At 33.4% G+C, this 17,115-nt stretch overlaps 2 protein-coding genes across 2 annotated transcripts in view; both read right to left on the bottom strand.

Moving 5' to 3' along the window:
* RB195_008682 (uncharacterized protein) overlaps window positions 1–8,215 on the bottom strand; it is a gene marked incomplete at both ends in the record, with an annotated part of 34,356 nt that extends 26,141 nt beyond the window's left edge. Inside the window, 2 exons of the mRNA XM_064195301.1 lie at window positions 6,875–6,943; window positions 8,154–8,215. Of these exons, the coding sequence (XP_064046445.1) occupies window positions 6,875–6,943; window positions 8,154–8,215 (131 nt within the window). The remainder of the gene's footprint in view (window positions 1–6,874; window positions 6,944–8,153) is intronic.
* A 5,480-nt stretch (window positions 8,216–13,695) lies between these two features.
* On the bottom strand, window positions 13,696–16,558 carry RB195_008684 (uncharacterized protein; the record flags this gene model as incomplete). Its single annotated transcript, XM_064195303.1, has 2 exons — window positions 13,696–14,672; window positions 16,513–16,558. The coding sequence occupies 2 exons, from the start codon at window positions 16,556–16,558 to the stop codon at window positions 13,696–13,698; spliced, it is 1,023 nt and encodes a 340-aa protein (XP_064046448.1).
* Between the last annotated feature and the right edge of the window lie 557 nt (window positions 16,559–17,115).

Genomic DNA, 17,115 nt, shown 5'->3' on the forward strand with positions numbered 1-17,115 from the left:
ACGTGTAACTGGCCTATACAATGACTTACGGTGGCTGGCCGATGTGTCAAGTAAGTGTTTTTATCCTCCCAGACAAGTCTGGTACCAATTTATCGACCCGCGGCGGGGATGAAAGGCTTGGTGAGCACTAGCGCGGACTCGAACCATCGACCGTGTGGTTACAGCGGAACCTCTTACCGACTACGCTACACCGCCCCTTCATTTCATTGTTATTATCTTATTCGTATTTTTATTTTTGTTTTACTTTTATATTATATTTTTACTTTTTTACGGTTTATTTTTCATGTTCAATTTTTAACTATTTTATATTATTCTTTGATAGCTGATTGATAGCTCTTTTTTTATGGCGCATTTCAACGCATTCTTCGGGAGAAGTGGATTTCTTCCCATTTTGTTCCGGATTTTCACTTTTTTCTGCTTACTTTTCCTTCATGCTTTTTCCTCTACTTTTCCGACCCTTCAGTTTCAGTTAATGAACAAAATTTTCCTAATATGAACAGTATTTTCCCAACAGTTCAACAAATTTTCTCATTTTAATCCTTCTTCTCACTATGGGTATAGAGAACGATAGAAAATTTTTGACGATGAAACTTTCTTAGCGTTTCAATTAATTTCTCAGCTGGTTTCCATAATTAGTCCAATCCACTTTCGCTTTTTTTCCCATCTTGACCTTCTTCATTTCAAACCTAATTAGTTTTCTTTCTGTATTCAAAAATGCTTCCAAAAAAAGAAGAGAGAGAAAATAATTTAATATTTCAAACAAGATGCAAATTTAGACATGAATAGGGAATTTATTAAGAAAATTAAATCGATTAAATTTAAACTAAATTCATCAAGTTCACATTAAATTCCTCTCGGACAAGCAATTTTTATTTTCTTTTTTCTTTTCTTTTCTTTGACTTTCAGGATGGGATGAATGTGTTCCCAGTAGCTGTGATCGTCTTCAAATGAACATTATGACGTAGGGATTTTCACTCAAACTCAGAAAAAAAAAGAAAAAGCGCTGTATTCGCGTCAAACGTCAAACCAGGATTTTTCCAGATGCTCTGCGGTTGGCTCATCTGCGCAGTTTTTCCTCGTTCACTTGAAAAGTACGTCAAAATTAAATGAATTCATCCGACCAACACACAATAAACGGTATGTTTGAATGGCATTATTTCACTTAGTTTAGTGACTTTAGTGACTTTTTTGATCTATTTTGATTAAGGCGATTACAAAAGAATAAATTAAACATTATAAAAGAATAAGAATAAATAAAAGAATAATTATAAAAGAATAATAATATTCTGCAACAACCCAAGAAAAGAGTAAAATTATGGGCACGGTATTAAAAGGTTGTTGTGAATGCGAACCTAGAGGAGTGGACGAGATTTCCTGGGGGCGCCGATAAACGTTCCCGCGTCAACATCATTTTAATTAAATGAAAAATGAAAAGATGTGGTTGTGTGATAATAGTAGCTGTTCTGCGTGAAATTCACGCAGTGGATGCTCGCGTACGTAATGCGTAGTGCGTGCGTATGACCTTTAAGAAACAATCTCTGCTCGTTACACAGCGGCGGTCTCAAATACACGACTAAAAGTTCGGAAAAAAAATATCCGCACGGGATTTTTAGGGATTTCAAACAAGTTGTAAGGGTTCTTTATAGATTGATCTGTACGGGTTTCTTAATATTAGCTGACTTTAGTTTCAAAAAAATATAGGTCAGCACCAAAATTCAAAAAAAAACCGCATATTAACTAAACAATATTATTAGTATCAATTATTAATAAGGATTTTAACATGATTTAAAGACTCCTCATGGATGTTCCTGCATATTTGCTTAATATAAGTTGATTTTTATTTCTAAAAAATATCTATTCTAAAATAAAAAAGGTCAACAAAAAACTTCACATGGATTTTAGGGATTTTGAACATTTTGCAAGTGTTACTTATGGACGATTTGGTATGTATTTGGTTTCAAAAAAATTGCAGGTCGGCACCAAAATTCCGCTGTCCGCTTACTTTTGGTTAAATTTATTGGAAAAAAATTAGGTACTGATGTACGGAATAACATTAACTTCCTAAAATTAGTGGATAAGTAGGATAAACAAGGGCAAAAGTGGCTTCTTGATTTTGGTTCTGGAATTTTCTATGATCGTTCCAGGAACTTTCACTACTTCTCATCGCAGCAAAAATTAGAGGAAATTTCTCGGTATAGAACAAAAAATCAGGATAAATCCTTTATTTTTGTATGAACAAGAAACTATTATTTCATCGATACCGTCAAAGGGAAAACAGAGCCCTTTTAAGCTCGTTCACATTACTTCGTGAACCACCCAGTAAAGTAGTTTTCGTGGAAATTTCAACAACTATGACTTTATTTTATTATTTATTTAATTAGTTTAAGATTTTATTGTCCTTATGATGCTGAATGTGAAAATCTGTGTAGAGAGAGGAGCCGTAATTGGCTGTGTGGGTGCTCTTCCTTTGAGTCAATCAGTTTGTTTGCCATCCTTTCCATGCGAATACACGATGAGCTCTCAGTGCCATCGTCTTCGTTTCGCACGGTCAATCAATACCTATGTTTTGGCTTTGTTTTTCTATTTAACAATGAAATTGAAATGGCAGCAGAAAAACTTGGTGTTTGTTTTGTTTGTTTAAACACTAACAGCAAATGATCTTCCCTAAAACATATGCAAAAAATACCTTCGTATCTCTCGAAAATAATTTCAAAAAAACACACAAAAAGTTGGAAAAATATCAGAAAATAAAAGGAGAAAATTAAAACTAGAAACAAAAAGATTTAATGAAAATGGTTAGCTAAATCCTAGAGATTTCTAAAGGTGCAAAAACTACATCGCTTTCCTCAAAAAGAAGTCGGAAAGAAAAAAAAACTAGAAAAATACCAGAAAACAAGAGAAGACCATAAAAATTAAAAACACAAGAATTCGACAAAAAGGCTAGCGAAACTCCCGTTTTTCCGTTCTCATATCGTTCTTTTAAAGCTGGGATTTTCTTCTCCAGGCATCGGACAACTTCTAGGATGCGTGTGGTGTTTGATTCCATGATTTTTTTTTGCTGTCCACTCTCCTCATCGCCGGCTATCACTCCCATAACACTGTCTCTACCTTTCTTTCCTTCTTTTCTTCCTTCCTTTCTTTTTCTTTTCATAAGTACTTTTCATTTCGAAAAAAACCACTAGTATTCTTTTTTTTGTGATTAGAACTACCTCTGCGATATAAGCAGTAATCCTAACTTATTCCTCATTGCAGCTTCTCTATAGCATTTGAACTATTCTTCCTAAAGATCACTCATGTTCGTGATAGGACCCAGTTCTCCGAATCTACAGTATCAGCCTGTATATGTATATGGAAAAGGCTGTTAATGTGTTTGCGGGATTCGCTTTGTTGGCTTATATGGCCTGCGCACGATAATTTGGCCCAATTTCAGCAGAAACCACTGACGCGGAAAGACAGTTTATAGTCAGGAGTAGACAGGGTGCGTTAGAGAGCGAGAGTACTATATGATCTACCACAAATTGAATCGGTAATCGATGAGAAAAATTTCCCGGCTAAGTAAATAAGCAGTTAAGTAGTTATTTATGTCGTTCACTAACAGGATTCTTCTTTAACGGAATTTTCTTGAATTAAAACCATAAAATAAATCATAATTAGTAAACAACTCTTGAGTTTCTTCCACAAAAAAATAATCGTAATAAATAATGATCTTGGGAATTTTTCTGAAACTCCTTTTTTTTTGAACAAATCTCAAAACAAATCGAAAAAACCCCAAGAAACTCCTGCAAATTCAAATCTGTTGGTGTCTGTTGGTGAAAAGTTCACAAATGGGTGTGGGCTTCCGGGAAATTAAATAAAATCCCTATGTTCCTGACAGTTCGTTTCTCCCCCTCCGCCCTCCTCCCCCCCTCCCCCTTGCCAAGGCTTGTCCTTGTTGCTATTCCTGGCTAATGCAAAACGGTGAAAAACGTCTACGTTTCAGTCGTCACCGCCGCAAATGGTTTCCTGATCCTGACGTGATGCATCCTTTAATGTGTGGTGAACAAAAATAGATGTGATTGGGGAATGTGAGGAAAGAACGAACGGACGAAGGGTTTCCTTAGGTAAACAACCTAAAGTACCATAGAAAAGCAGCCATTTTTCGGGAAATAAATCCACCCTTGAATGAAAGAGAACGGGACGAGTGAACGAGCAACGATGAAAGTGCATCGTTCAATTAGGTTCCATCGAATAAGGACAGCTTTCCGGACCGCATACTGCAATTGCAGGAGGCGCGGGAAAAAGCGAGAGAGAAATTCGAACGGCGAACACCTCCGCTGACGGGAATTAACGGCTTCCAATAAAGGAACCGCAAGGGAACCGCAAAAAGCCCAACGAGCAATCGCTAAACATAATCAAACTTCTTCGGGAATTTTCCTACTGAGAATTACTTAAAATAAAGACAAAAGAGATAAAAAAAGAATTTTTAATATGAAAAATAACAGATATATAATAAATTTCCAAAATGTTTCGAAAATATGGCATAGAGGCAAAGTTCACGGTGAAATACTTGGGTTCTAGAAATAAAGTAGTCAGAAGATAAAAAAAAATGTGAAAAATTTAATGTTGTTTTTAATGTGAAAAACAATGAATATACAATAGCTTTTTAAAATTATTCAAAAATTCGACTCCAAGCTGAGTCCACAACAAAATATTTGGGTCCCATAAAAACATAGATTGATATATCGCCGTAGTATTTCCTCAAAAATGGCTACTTTCGAATATTTAAACACTGAACCGCCACTGAACACCGTGAAACTCGTACACGTCCACGTTCTACACGTCCACTCCCATTGAATTCACCTTTCATCCTCAATTTCATCAAATAACTCGTGCTGCACTTTTAGCTGAGTTTCTAGCCTTTACCGTAGTATAAATCCTGGGTAAAATTGGATGTGACATAGAAGAGAGAACTCGTTCACAAACAATGTTATGTGGCTAAAAATCACTCACACTAATTACGTCCACAAACGAAATTTGAGCACGATTAGAAAAAAACAATTACAAAAATGGTGACGGCTTCGATGTACAAGTTGACAAGAGAACTCGTCCATTCTTTTCTGGACATATGGGCGTTTTTTGGCAAAAGTTATTGACGAGGAGAAATGTTCACTCTAAAACAGGATATTGCTAAGCGTTCCGCAATTACCAGAAGAGTACCGCTCGAGTTTTGTGATGATTAGACGGTATAATAAATATCAAAATAATAATTTGATGAAATAAAATAAAAAAATAATATCGAAAATAATAATATCAAAATAATAAATAAATATTCTTCTCTTCTTCCTTTCTTTGGTGCATCACTGGTGTATATATAAGAATAAATAAATATTAAATAGGATTGGACCGGTGTAGAACGTAATCGTGTACGAGTTTCACGGTGTTCAGCGGCGGTCCATGGTTCAAACATTTGGAATTCGGCAATTTTTCTTCGGCAGAAAAGTCGAGGTGAACTACCGGGAAATATGTCGGACCTATTATTATAGGACCCAGATTTTTCGTCATGGATCCAGTTTACAAAAATTCCTATTCGAACACTGGTCCAGGGTTCAAATATTTGGAGGTCGGCAGAAAAATCGAAGTGAACTACGGGGAGAATGTCAAATCTATTACTACAGGATCCAGATTTTTCGTCATGGATCCAGCATATAAAAATTCCTATTCGAACGAGATCCACGAGAAGCGAGGATTCTTCGCCCTCATCGTCCGCTAGGACCACACCGTGTATTTGGATGAGCTGTGGATACGACAAATATCATTACACACAACCAGTTAGTTGCCAACAAATCGCCCTACTGGACAACAATTCTCTCAGCGAATCCTCTCTCTCGCCTTTCAACATCAAGGAAATCCAGAAACAGCCAGCTGTTACTGGATTACGTGGCCGTAACAATAGGGATCCACGTAGAAACGCTTGCAAAATCATATGTAAAGTGGGAAAAATCCAGAGAAAGAAAGAAAGAAAAAAAATAAAGTCATTCCATAGAATTTCAGGAACGATATTTGTTCGAATTCGCTGAAATGAACCTTAACCGGTTCGGAGCGTAGAAGAATTTGTTTCGTATCGACCAGGAAAAAAAAACCGGACCAATATTTGTCTGTATTTGTGGCCGTGTGTAGAGAAAAATCTTAAAGTAAACATCGTATTTATCAACGCTGTGGAATATACAAAGAAAAGAAGAAAAGTGATGAAAATAAATTGAATCCAGATTTTCTGTGCGATATCGGTTCCAGAATAAAGAAATCGATAAAATGTATAGTGGGGAATAAATGGAAATATCAGTAATAGAAGAGGAAATTCTGGAAGGGAAAAAAAAACGACGAGAAAATCGACGAGAAGGAGAGAAACGCTAAAAAAGTGTCATCCAGAAACAAAAAAGAGTTCTTTTTCTCTCGAATTTGCTACAAAAACCTCGTACATAAATATGTGTGAAATTGCGTCAAATTAAGGGCACTTTATCCTAAGGTATGTGCACCTCCCCTCATCTCCCCTCGTTTTTTCCTCCTTCTCCTCAAATATTCATTGACCTCAATAGATTTCCGATGATGACTATCTTAAACCTCGATGAACAGCTGTTTGCAATTCGAAATCTGCAGTCAGCAGGCGGAAGAATTTCTGCAAAATCACGTCGTTTGACGTGGAGAAGAAATCCAACACCAATTTTTTTTTTGCCCGCCGCCGCCCGGTAAAAACAGCCCGTTGGCCCACAGCTGTTATCTAGACCATTTGCCATCTTAAGGAATATTGGAATAAAAATTGTCCCCAGGATAAATTCGTCCATAAATCCGTAAGCATTAACGAAAATAAGGGAAAATAATTGCAAAGAAAAACCAACACCTCAGCAATGACGTCAAGCCGTTGAAACTCGTGCAATCGTGGAAGCTCTTCAATCGGATGGGTTGTAATCTAAAATAAGGAGAAAAAATAAATGAAAGAAGATAATTCTGGATAAGCCGAGAGGACGAAAATGTAAAAAGTAACTAGGAAATCATGATTCAGTCCTAAAATCAGGGATCGAGTTCATAGTTTCAAGAGAAACCAGTCCAAAAAAGTTGAAATAGAATGAATTTCTATGAAACTGAAATTTTGAGCGGATAGATGAGGGTGAAATGTGCGGAAAATTCAAGAAAACTGAACAGCTTGGGTCGAATTTATGTTAGAGATGTACCCTAGCATTCGAATCGTGGAAATCCTTCAGGCCCATAAATCTAATCATAGCCGCATCGTAACTTAGATTATAAAAATTCCAAGAAAAAAACTGCAGGAAAGTATAAGTGGAAATTCTAAGTCATACCTTAGTAATTCTAAGTCATACCTTAGTTTAATGATAGTTCTGTCATAGTCCTTAATCCTTATAAAAATCTACTTAGTTACATTAAGGGAAACCTATGAGGTTCGGGAAAAATCTCGTCAGTGAAATTCAAAAAAAAATCCCAATAGATGCACGAAAAACCCCACTGGATCCAACGAATTACTTCTTAAAGAGAGGAATGATACAAAAATGATGAGTTTTTTATTTTGATTTAATTCATTCGAAAAAAAAATGCCTGGATATTCGTAAATTTCCAATATTGTATTTCCAGTACTGTATTTTCAGCGTTGTACTTGGTAAGTATCTAAGTATTTCTGCTCCGAACACGAGCAAAATGTGAGTTCATCCAGAAATTTTCCTACTAATAATATCAACTCAATAATAATGTCCAGAAATCATTCCTTGAGGAGTTAACTTTAAGCACGCTTCGGGTTGACAAAGAAGTCTAAGTGGATATTTCCAGACAAAATGTCTTTTACTAAATGTCCAGAAACTTTTCTATGAATTTCAGAACTAAGTATCTAAGTCTGGTGGAGCGAAATCCACACCATGAACTTGACAGCTACGAGAGAAAATCTCGAAATTTTTGCAGCGATAGGACACTTTCGTTCGTTCGTTGTTTTCAATCTTTTGCAATTCGCATCGGGCGCTTGGAACGCTTCTTAACAGCGTCGTAGTGCTGCACTTTCGGTACAATTTTGCATCAACAACAAAAGAGGACACGAGATTGCAAATGATTTCAATCCTGTAATCGTGCAACTGCAATTCCATCGTGCAAATTTTATGCGAAGAAATTGTACGTACGGTACGTGAATGGAATGTGAGGGTACGGTAACGGGAACGAACGGACAACGGACGTGCCACATTGACCGTGAAAGGCGCCGCCGTCATCGCTACGAAAGTGCCGGCTTCGTCCTTTGAAGAGGACGACGAACTCATACAGGACGTAATTGTGCACGAAAAAAAAACAAACAAACAAACACATTGAATGCAGTTTTACATTCAATAGACAATAAATATACGTTCGGAATGAATAAAAGCCGGTCCTACAACGATTTATTGGTGGTGATAGAGTGCATATACAAAGCCGGGCAGTTAACCGGTTACACACCGTTCGCAAGGAGAAAAAAAAAGTTTTATCATCTGAGAGAATCGCGATAGGAACAGAAGCAATGAGAAGAAGAGCTGAAACCGCCGTTACAATAGTGATTTCCTCCGATACCTCAGACCGGATTTTCCCCCCAACTCCATGAAAATCAGGACAACATGATCGTATTCCCATTACGAACACTGGCTGAGAAATTGTTCACGGAATGAACGAATCAAAAAGGAGTCGTAACATTGTTACTGTATCATTATTGTAAAATATTTTTTTCATTGTGTTGTAATTTCATCATTACTGTAAAGTCCTTTAGCGGGTTCAAGCGGTTTTTCCTTATTTTAAGGAATTTTCCAGAATGATGACCGGAATTTTTGAAGATCAACGCTTTCAAAACAAATTTTTTATTAATAATGATAACAGAAATTAATATATATTAATACTGTTGTTGTTTGGTTGGAAAAATTAACTCAGTCGCAAGTTATTTCTAGTAAAACAGAAAAAAAACAAAATTTCAATAAAAACTCGTCCCGATGAAGTTTTTATTAAAACGGATCACGTAATTCCCGAAGTTTTTGAAGTTAGAAGTCCCTTCTACCTCATCCACGAAAAATTCTTGGATGATCTAAAAAATATATAATCAAACGGTGTTTCAAATTATGTTTAAGATTTCAAAAAATAGAGTGAAATAAAATTTAGTCAATAACAGAAAAAATAAAAATTTTCTATTTCCCATGTTCGACTGTCTTTGAATCTCGGCATGTTGAAACGAAGATTTTAAATTGATTAGCTGTTGTTTAATAAAGACAATCAATACCAATCTTGGCTACATCTCAAGAAAATAAATTTAAAAATTTTCTATTTAAAATAATAGCATTTCCCAATGATTTAAGCCTGACCTCATGAGTTACTCATTCAACTTTCGAGAATACCTCAAATTAATTCTAAAATCACTTGATAATTAATAGATAATTTCATTTTAAAAAGTTGGTAATTTTTTCGATCCTTTGAACCATTCCAGAATTTCGACATAAGATCACTTCACAATTTTTTTTGCGTGTTCTCCTGGATTCTAATGTCGCGAACTTTCTGGAGAACTATGTCGGAGAACTGGATTACTCGGAGAGACAACACAAAAAACTGTTATATTCCAACAATGAGGCTTCGGTAACTACATAACAAAAGAAATACGAGGACCGCAATCACGGACATTTCTTATTCACCACAGCACTGTTGCACTCTTGGAAAGTTCTGCGTTGTGGGAATTGCAAAGTGAATGGAAGGGCGACGGGAACGATGGGAAACTTCTGGATTCTCTTAGAGTTCAGCAGCAACCACTTGAGGTACGAATAATAAGGTTTTGGAGGAGGCAAAAAAAAACTAGTAGCGTTAATATTTTGAAAATTTAGTATTAGACCACCAATGAAGTTTGTAACAAAAATATAGAGGGATTAACAACGGATAAAAATTCCATATTGGACCATACACCATACAATAATTTCCCACAAACTAAAAACATTTCAGAGGAGGAATTCCACAGTTAAAGGTTATCTTCCAGAATTTTTTCAAGAAAAAAAAACTGGCGACATTCTGCCACCTACGTACATACATATATGTATACATGAACCATTACAGTACTACATTTCAATAACACGTTCTTTTGCACGTTTCAAACGTCAAACGACCTTAATCAGCCTTGATTATTCTTATGCTACAAATTTCTGCAACGCTTTAAAGCTTTCTAAACTAGAACAAGAAATTTCTGGGGATTTTCCACAAAACACCGGAATATTGGAGGCGAAAGTATCAATGACAATAGGTGTGGGTGAACCTATGAATGGAAAATACATTGAATACATAAACAATAAATATAAATAATATAGATGTAAAAAATAAATAGTATAAATATAAATAATATAAAAATAGATATAATTAAATATCTATGCCCTCGTAGGAATAAAAAAATCTTTTTTATTTTATATTATTATTATATTTCACTATATTATTATTGTTATGTTATGTTATCATTTATTTTATTATTTTTTCCTAACTTTTCTTAGCTCTAACTTCTATAATCAGAGTATTCGTATCGTTGAACATTTCCATTGGGTGAATTTTTGAGGAAAGAACAAGAAATTCCATGTAGAACACATATTACTTATACACATAATTTATTATTTATATATAAAATATATATATATTATATATATCCATAGGAAATAAGGGCGAAAAATTGAGTTTCTTTTTTTAAATTAGAAAAAAACCCCAGGGCAATTAGTTCCTGTTAGGTCAGCTGAGCTCGCTCGCACTGACATAGTACCCTCTAACGGAACGAACCCCGGAAATCCGATACCCGCCGAGGACAATTTGTTATCCGTTAAATACGAACAGTCAATTATGAGAATCAGGAATACATTCGAGTACAGAGTCTCTAATTAATCCAGGACTAGCCCGAGCCGCCACAAGTACAACTGCACTCCGCCATTCGCCTACGCCTCGCCATCAAATCCACGACCGAGAGCTAATTAAGAGAAGAGCTAGAGAGAAGCTCCGCGGGGGGAACTGCCTCGAAATCCTGGCTCATTCACGGATCGTACGGTTTACCGCCTGTCTCCATTCTGAGAAATTTTCACACTTCTATTTCCTGTTTTTTTTTCTCATTTACCAGTAATAAAAACCCTTCAAAAAAAAAACAAAACTTAAAAGCTACTGCAAATTTCTATTACATGCTATATACCATAAATAATAAAAAATATATATTAGTAATAGCAATAATAATACATTAGTAGTACAATACAGCAACTATTAACAATACTATCAATATTAATAGAAAAATGATAAGATACAAATACATATTGTTCCACACTTATTTAATATGATATATATTAACTAGCAATATGTATTGTTCTATATTTATGAAATAAATAATAAATAAATATATTGACATATGTATGATTTGAAATAAATAAAATATGAGTAAATATAAATAAATATAAAATATATAAGTGTCGGGTATTATTATTAATAATACAAAATATAATAACAAAATAGTAATATAATAATAATAATAATAATAATAATAATAATAAATAATATCAATTCTCAGTCTATTCTTTTCTTGTTGCCGGATTTTCTGTTGTTTATTTGCATTCATTCCTTTTCTCTTACTCTTGGCATGCATTTGGGAGTAATAGATAAGTAAATAAGTAAATAAACAATACATATATGATGTATAATAAATATGTATTAACATGTAATATATATTGGAAATATTCAGACCATATTTGTGCACCCCACTCCCCCTACGACCTTACGAACATCTCAATCTCTGACCGAGGACGACAGAGGAGCATAAGTCGACGGGGGAATTGTGTGAACATCATGTTTGTCTCCAGCATGGGCATAATCGAAGGCTTCCGGTCACAACAACATCCGCTATTCGTCCACTCCACGGGGCGAAAATAAATAAACAAATCAAATACAGCAACAATCGCGACCGCACAAGCTACGCTATCCTGTATTTTCCCCCCGAAAACATGGATAAATGTCTAGAAAACTCTGCTTTTCTTGTTCTTTTTCGGGAATTTTCGAAGCGAATGTGAGGATGTCAGCTGACTAAGTGACAACCGGTCTCCACATCTCAGTTCATTTCAACTGACAAATGCTTGACAATTGCTTTTTTTGTGACGACGGAGCATCATATACATTACCTATGTCACAGGATTTTTCAGCAACACATTTGAACACTGACACCGCCACTTTACAGCTCTACTGCACTTTTTTCCCGTTCATTTACTGAGTCCACGAAGTCGACGACGAAAAAAAAGTAAATGGAGAAATCTGACGGCCAAAAAAAAATCGTAGGAAATACTGACCGAACATCACAAAATTTATGGGGATGGAATGATGTGTTGAGATGTCCTCGGGAAAAAAACCTCGATTGAACAGCAGAAATACGAGATAAGAAAAATTGGAGCCGTCGGACATGAATGACTGAGAAATGAATGATGCTGATCCGGGAAAAAAGTATGTTTTGACAGACGTTTTTTTTTTTAATCTAAAACTAATTTCACTTCGATGAAAAGCTGAAATAATCAGCAAGACCTTATTTGAAAGAAAGAAATTAAATAATTCTAAGTGTTCGCTTCGAATATTCGAATAATAAGAACGAACAATCGTTGGTTTTTTTTTCGTCCAGAAACAAATCGTTTTCGTGCGATCAAATATGCACATGTTATCGGGATGTTCACATTTTTACTCCTCTATTCACCCATTTATTTATTTATTTGTTTATCCTATAATTACTTCCATCAATATTTGTTACATACATTTAAGGATTAAAAATGAAAACGAATAAAAATTCAGGAAAAGGAATAAGAATGCAGTGACGGTTGTAGCCGGGATAAGACCGAATTTTACACATTTGTATTTTAATTTTTAATTTTTTTATTTGAATCTAAAAAAATCTTGTACGAAAGATACAGCGAATTTCTTATTTCTTTTACCTCTTCGGATCATACAGCAATTTTCACTAAACTAGTATTTTCCAAATAAAAAGTAGCCATAGACCACTTCCTAGGCACTAAGGATATGCTGGAAACACGGATAAACACAGTGTCTCACGTGCAGCGTTTCTTTCTTCTTTTTCTTCAAATCATTTTCACATTTCCGAGCAACAAGAGAGAAAACCTCGTGTCCTTGAATGAAGAAGGCCGGCGGCAGAAGCGCAGGTGTTCGAAACCGCCCGAAAAACGAATCGCCGCGAACCATCGAACTTTGTGTGTGAGTTCATCGAGGACATCTGCACTTTCAGGTGCCGGGTGTGATTGGATTTCAAAAGACGGATGAGGATGACCTTTTACACATCGCCGTCGAATCGAACGAAGGTCAACAAGACAGCTCGGCGAGCGAAAAACAAGAAAAAAACTATCCAGGGAGCGATCAAAGGCGAAATTTTCTTTTGCGTCCTTGGAAAAAAAATCCGATGTAATTCGAAAATGTGTCTACAGTGGACTTTTCTCAAATAATCGATAAAGGAATCTGCTCCGAATCTCATCCTTAATCAATAAATTGAGCTATTTTCCATAGAAAATTGAGGATTTCAGTGCTCTTCACTGGCTCCGGAGTTTTAAGTTCTTACTTTGAAATAATAATTTGTAATTTGTAACTTTTAACTACTGTGACTGTAACTAGTCACATTTGTAACTCGAACAAGTAAAATTATAATAATAAATAGTAATATTATTATTATAGCAATAGTATTAATAATAATAATAATAATAATAATAATAATAATAATAATAATAATAATAATAATAATAATAATAATAATAATAATAATAATAATAATAATAATAATAATAATAATAATAATAATAATAATAATAATAATAATAATAATAATAATAATAATAATAATAATAATAATAATAATAATAATAATAATAATAATAATAATAATAATAATAATAATAATAATAATAATAATAATAATAATAATAATAATAATAATAATAATAATAATAATAATAATAATAATAATAATAATAATAATAATAATAATAATAATAATAATAATAATAATAATAATAATAATAATAATAATAATAATAATAATAATAATAATAATAATAATAATAATAATAATAATAATAATAATAATAATAATAATAATAATAATAATAATAATAATAATAATAATAATAATAATAATAATAATAATAATAATAATAATAATAATAATAATAATAATAATAATAATAATAATAATAATAATAATAATAATAATAATAATAATAATAATAATAATAATAATAATAATAATAATAATAATAATAATAATAATAATAATAATAATAATAATAATAATAATAATAATAATAATAATAATAATAATAATAATAATAATAATAATAATAATAATAATAATAATAATAATAATAATAATAATAATAATAATAATAATAATAATAATAATAATAATAATAATAATAATAATAATAATAATAATAATAATAATAATAATAATAATAATAATAATAATAATAATAATAATAATAATAATAATAATAATAATAATAATAATAATAATAATAATAATAATAATAATAATAATAATAATAATAATAATAATAATAATAATAATAATAATAATAATAATAATAATAATAATAATAATAATAATAATAATAATAATAATAATAATAATAATAATAATGGTATCCCTCAAAGAAATCAGCCCGCACGAATACCCAAAACATCTACAAAAACACATCCGACAAGACAACTATCCAGGATACAGAAAAAAACTCAGCAAAGTCCACATTTTCCAAGTTTTTTTTTTGTTATTGACATGAAAGCATTAAAGGCATCACTCCACGAATTTGAGGTGGTACGGATTTCAGGTGGAGTATTCGTATACGAGATCGTAGATTATGGAGAGGAGATGATTACGTCCATTTCTTTCTAAATGCCGTAAAAAACGGCCCAGAAGATGCGGCGCGTGCACAAGGGTGGCGCGCTCCAATCGAACTCATTGTGGAAAAAAGCGCGCCGGAGCGCTCGAAGCCGTATCTTTCCGTCAGTTTTTTACGGCAATTAGGAAGAAATGGACGGAATCACTCTCTTCTCCATAATCTACGATCCCGTATACGAATACTCCACCTAGAATCCGTACCACCTCATATTCGTGGGGTGATGCATTTAACTGAGCTGAATTCCTGGGAAATCTCTCTGGAAACTGTGAGGATAATTCCCAATTTTTCGTTTCTTTTCCTTTCGCAAGTAAGTTCAATGAGTTTTTATCACATCAGGATTGGGTGCATAAACAAACAAAAAGTTATGGATGATGTCGGAGTTCGGGAACGATGTGAAAAGCATGTAAAGAATGAAAAGATGTAAAGGAAACCAAAAGATATAAATATCGAAGAATAAAGAGAAAAACGTAAAGAGAAGGAATGTTCAAAAGATAGATCATTCTCAGATGCCCTGAACGAAAAGAAAAGTCAAAGCAAAGAAGGCCAAGAGCACAGAACAGCTCTAAGTCCTCTAATTCGTTCACAAAATCCGTAATCTGTTTCTACAATCTACAAAATTATCACAAAAACCAAAACGAAAAAGCAAAAAAAAACATAAGATCATCTTTTAGTTGATAATGTTAAGGATTTTTAGAAATAAAAAATATAATATTTTTAGCGGCAGCATTATCGCCACTGGATCTGAGAACACCATAAGCCGGATCTCCCATAAACAACACTGAGGTCGAATTACGTGCCCGCAATCCCCATTAACTGCAGATTTTCAAAGATAAGCGCTACATTTTAAACAAAACAGACAACAAACAAATAAACATAATCAGTAAAAGTTCGTGTAAACAAAATCCAAATGCGGTTGACGAGAAGCGATGCATCCTGAGCAGTTTATTGTGTTTTAAGATGATTTAAATCTGATCTAGAGAAACTTTTTTTATTGTTAAACTTACTTATTTGATTTTATTTGTTTATTTGAATTTTGCAAATAATTTACTTGCAATTAATATTACTTATTTATCAATAGTGGTTATTATTTAATTATTTAATTTTTATTCGTTAAATTTCGTGAAATTTTTTCTGGCAAGTGATCGACCAAGGCGACAGAAGAAGAAAATAAGTATAAACAAAATAATAAAAGTTAAACAAAATAATAAGAATTAAACAAAATAATAAAATTTAAACAAGGTAATAGAAATTAAACAAAATAGTAAAATTTAAACAAATGATAAAAAACAAGCAAAATAATAAAAAAATTAAACGAAATAATAAAAGTAAACAAAATAATAAAAATTAAACAAAATAGTAAATAATAACTGCAGTCTAGTGAAGACGGGCCACCTAGGTATCTATGTAAATAAGATCTTTTTAGTTAAATGAAGGAAAGTTCGCCTGAGGGCGATCGTCTTGAGAAAAAAAAAACAAAGATGAATTGTTTTTGGATACGAGAAGCCCGGGATACGAGTCCGCTGCAGTCCGCCTCTTTATTTACTCAGCACTGACTTGTGACGTAAAATCAGGAGGCACGTCAGAAAACCGCCATTAATGAGTGGAGCACTAAGCGCCAAATGGTTTTGACTCATCTGTAAGCGCACGCCATCATAATCTCGCCGTTCTCAGAATCCCCCCCCCCCAAAAAAAAAAAAAAGAAAAAAATTGAATGAAATGGATTTGACTGGGAAAAACTAGACTTTGACAATAACTCGGGCAAAGATCGAAATGAGAGAGAATTAGAGAAATAAAGTTCAAACAGAAATAAAGTTTAAAGGAGAAGCATGAAGGAACAGAGCTCGCTTAGTAGAATTTCGGAAAATATCGGGGAAAAAATATCCAGAGAGAATAACCGGAGAGAATCAGAGAAATAAAGTTTTCACAAGTGCCCACCAATAGTCAGATATGATGTAGTGGTCTAGGAAGCTGTTTGTGACGCGGACCCGATCATGAGTTCAAATCACGTGCACGCAAACCAATCTCATTCTGACGAAGAAATAACAGGAGGAAAAAAACGAATTTCTTTCTAATTCCATGAAAAATAACCTATTACAATCAGAAATGCCAGAAACATTGCAAGAATTCGGAGGAGGGAAACACTAACGGCAGCTACTTCAGTGTCACCTCAGCAGTTGGAGAGCAAAGCGAG

Source organism: Necator americanus, chromosome III, assembly GCF_031761385.1.
Source record: "Necator americanus strain Aroian chromosome III, whole genome shotgun sequence".
NCBI classification, from domain to species: Eukaryota; Metazoa; Nematoda; class Chromadorea; order Rhabditida; family Ancylostomatidae; genus Necator; species Necator americanus.